The 927-nt window shown below is 46.4% G+C and overlaps 1 protein-coding gene across 1 annotated transcript; it reads left to right on the top strand.

Annotated features, from left to right (window-relative positions):
* LOC148693036 (uncharacterized) lies at positions 1 to 714 on the top strand. The gene has a single exon (XM_088680293.1). It carries the CDS (start codon positions 1 to 3, stop codon positions 712 to 714), a length of 714 nt encoding a protein of 237 aa, XP_088536419.1.
* Positions 715 to 927: the final 213 nt, after the last annotated feature.

The following is a 927-nucleotide window of genomic DNA, read 5'->3' as shown; positions in this document are numbered from 1 at the left end:
ATGACTCAGTATCCTCTACGATCAATCTTATATGGTCCGGATGCTTCTCAACGAGTGATGAAGTGGATGTTAGAACTTGGCCAATACGGTTTAGTTTTTCGACCCCGCACAACAATAAAGGCCCAAGCCTTGGCAGACTTCATAGCGGAATTCACACCTAACCTAGGCGACACAACAGAGCGGCCCAACGACGCCCTAGAAGCAACTGAACGCACCTTAGCCGCACATGCTCTATCCGATAAAGACTTCTGGCATTTACATGTCGACGGAGCATCCAACTATAAAGGCTCAGGAGCAGGCGTGGTCCTTGTCACCCAAGACGGCTTATTGCTCGAGCAGGCAATTGCTCTAGGTTTCAAACCATCTAACAACGAAGCAGAATACAAGGCCCTACTGGCAAGCCTCCAAATCGCAAAAGACGTGGCAGTGAAGAAACTTGCAATTCATTCCGATTCCCAGTTAATCACCAGTCAAACTACTGGAGAATATGTGGCAAAACATCCGAGGATGACGCAATACCTAGAGAAAGTACTTAAACAGCTTAAGGCATTTCAGACTTACACTCTCACTCAAGTCCGACAGGCAGACAATGCCTACGCAGATGCGCTAGCAGTTCTAGGCTCCGCCCTCAACCACCAATTCAAACATTCTATTCCGATGGAATATCTAGACAAGCCAAGCATAAAGGCAGAGCAAGCGACTGAAGTGTCATAGGTTAGTATAATTCCTAATTGGCAAAGTTCTATTATAGACTACCTGGTCAACGGCACACTCCCCTTGGAAAGATTGGAGTCTAGGAAACTCCAAATCAAGGCAGCACGCTACTATATATGGAACAGCATTCTCATCCGAAGATCTTACACCGGACCACATCTTCGCTGATTAGCACCTCCCGATGACTTGAAGGTTCTAAGTTCAATTCATGAA

Source organism: Pyrus communis, chromosome 11 (genome assembly GCF_041283825.1).
Source record: "Pyrus communis isolate YQ-2024b chromosome 11, ASM4128382v1, whole genome shotgun sequence".
Classification (NCBI taxonomy): domain Eukaryota; kingdom Viridiplantae; phylum Streptophyta; class Magnoliopsida; order Rosales; family Rosaceae; genus Pyrus; species Pyrus communis.
The sequence above is the reverse complement of the archived record's forward strand: the minus strand, read 5'-3'. Positions and strand labels throughout refer to the sequence as shown.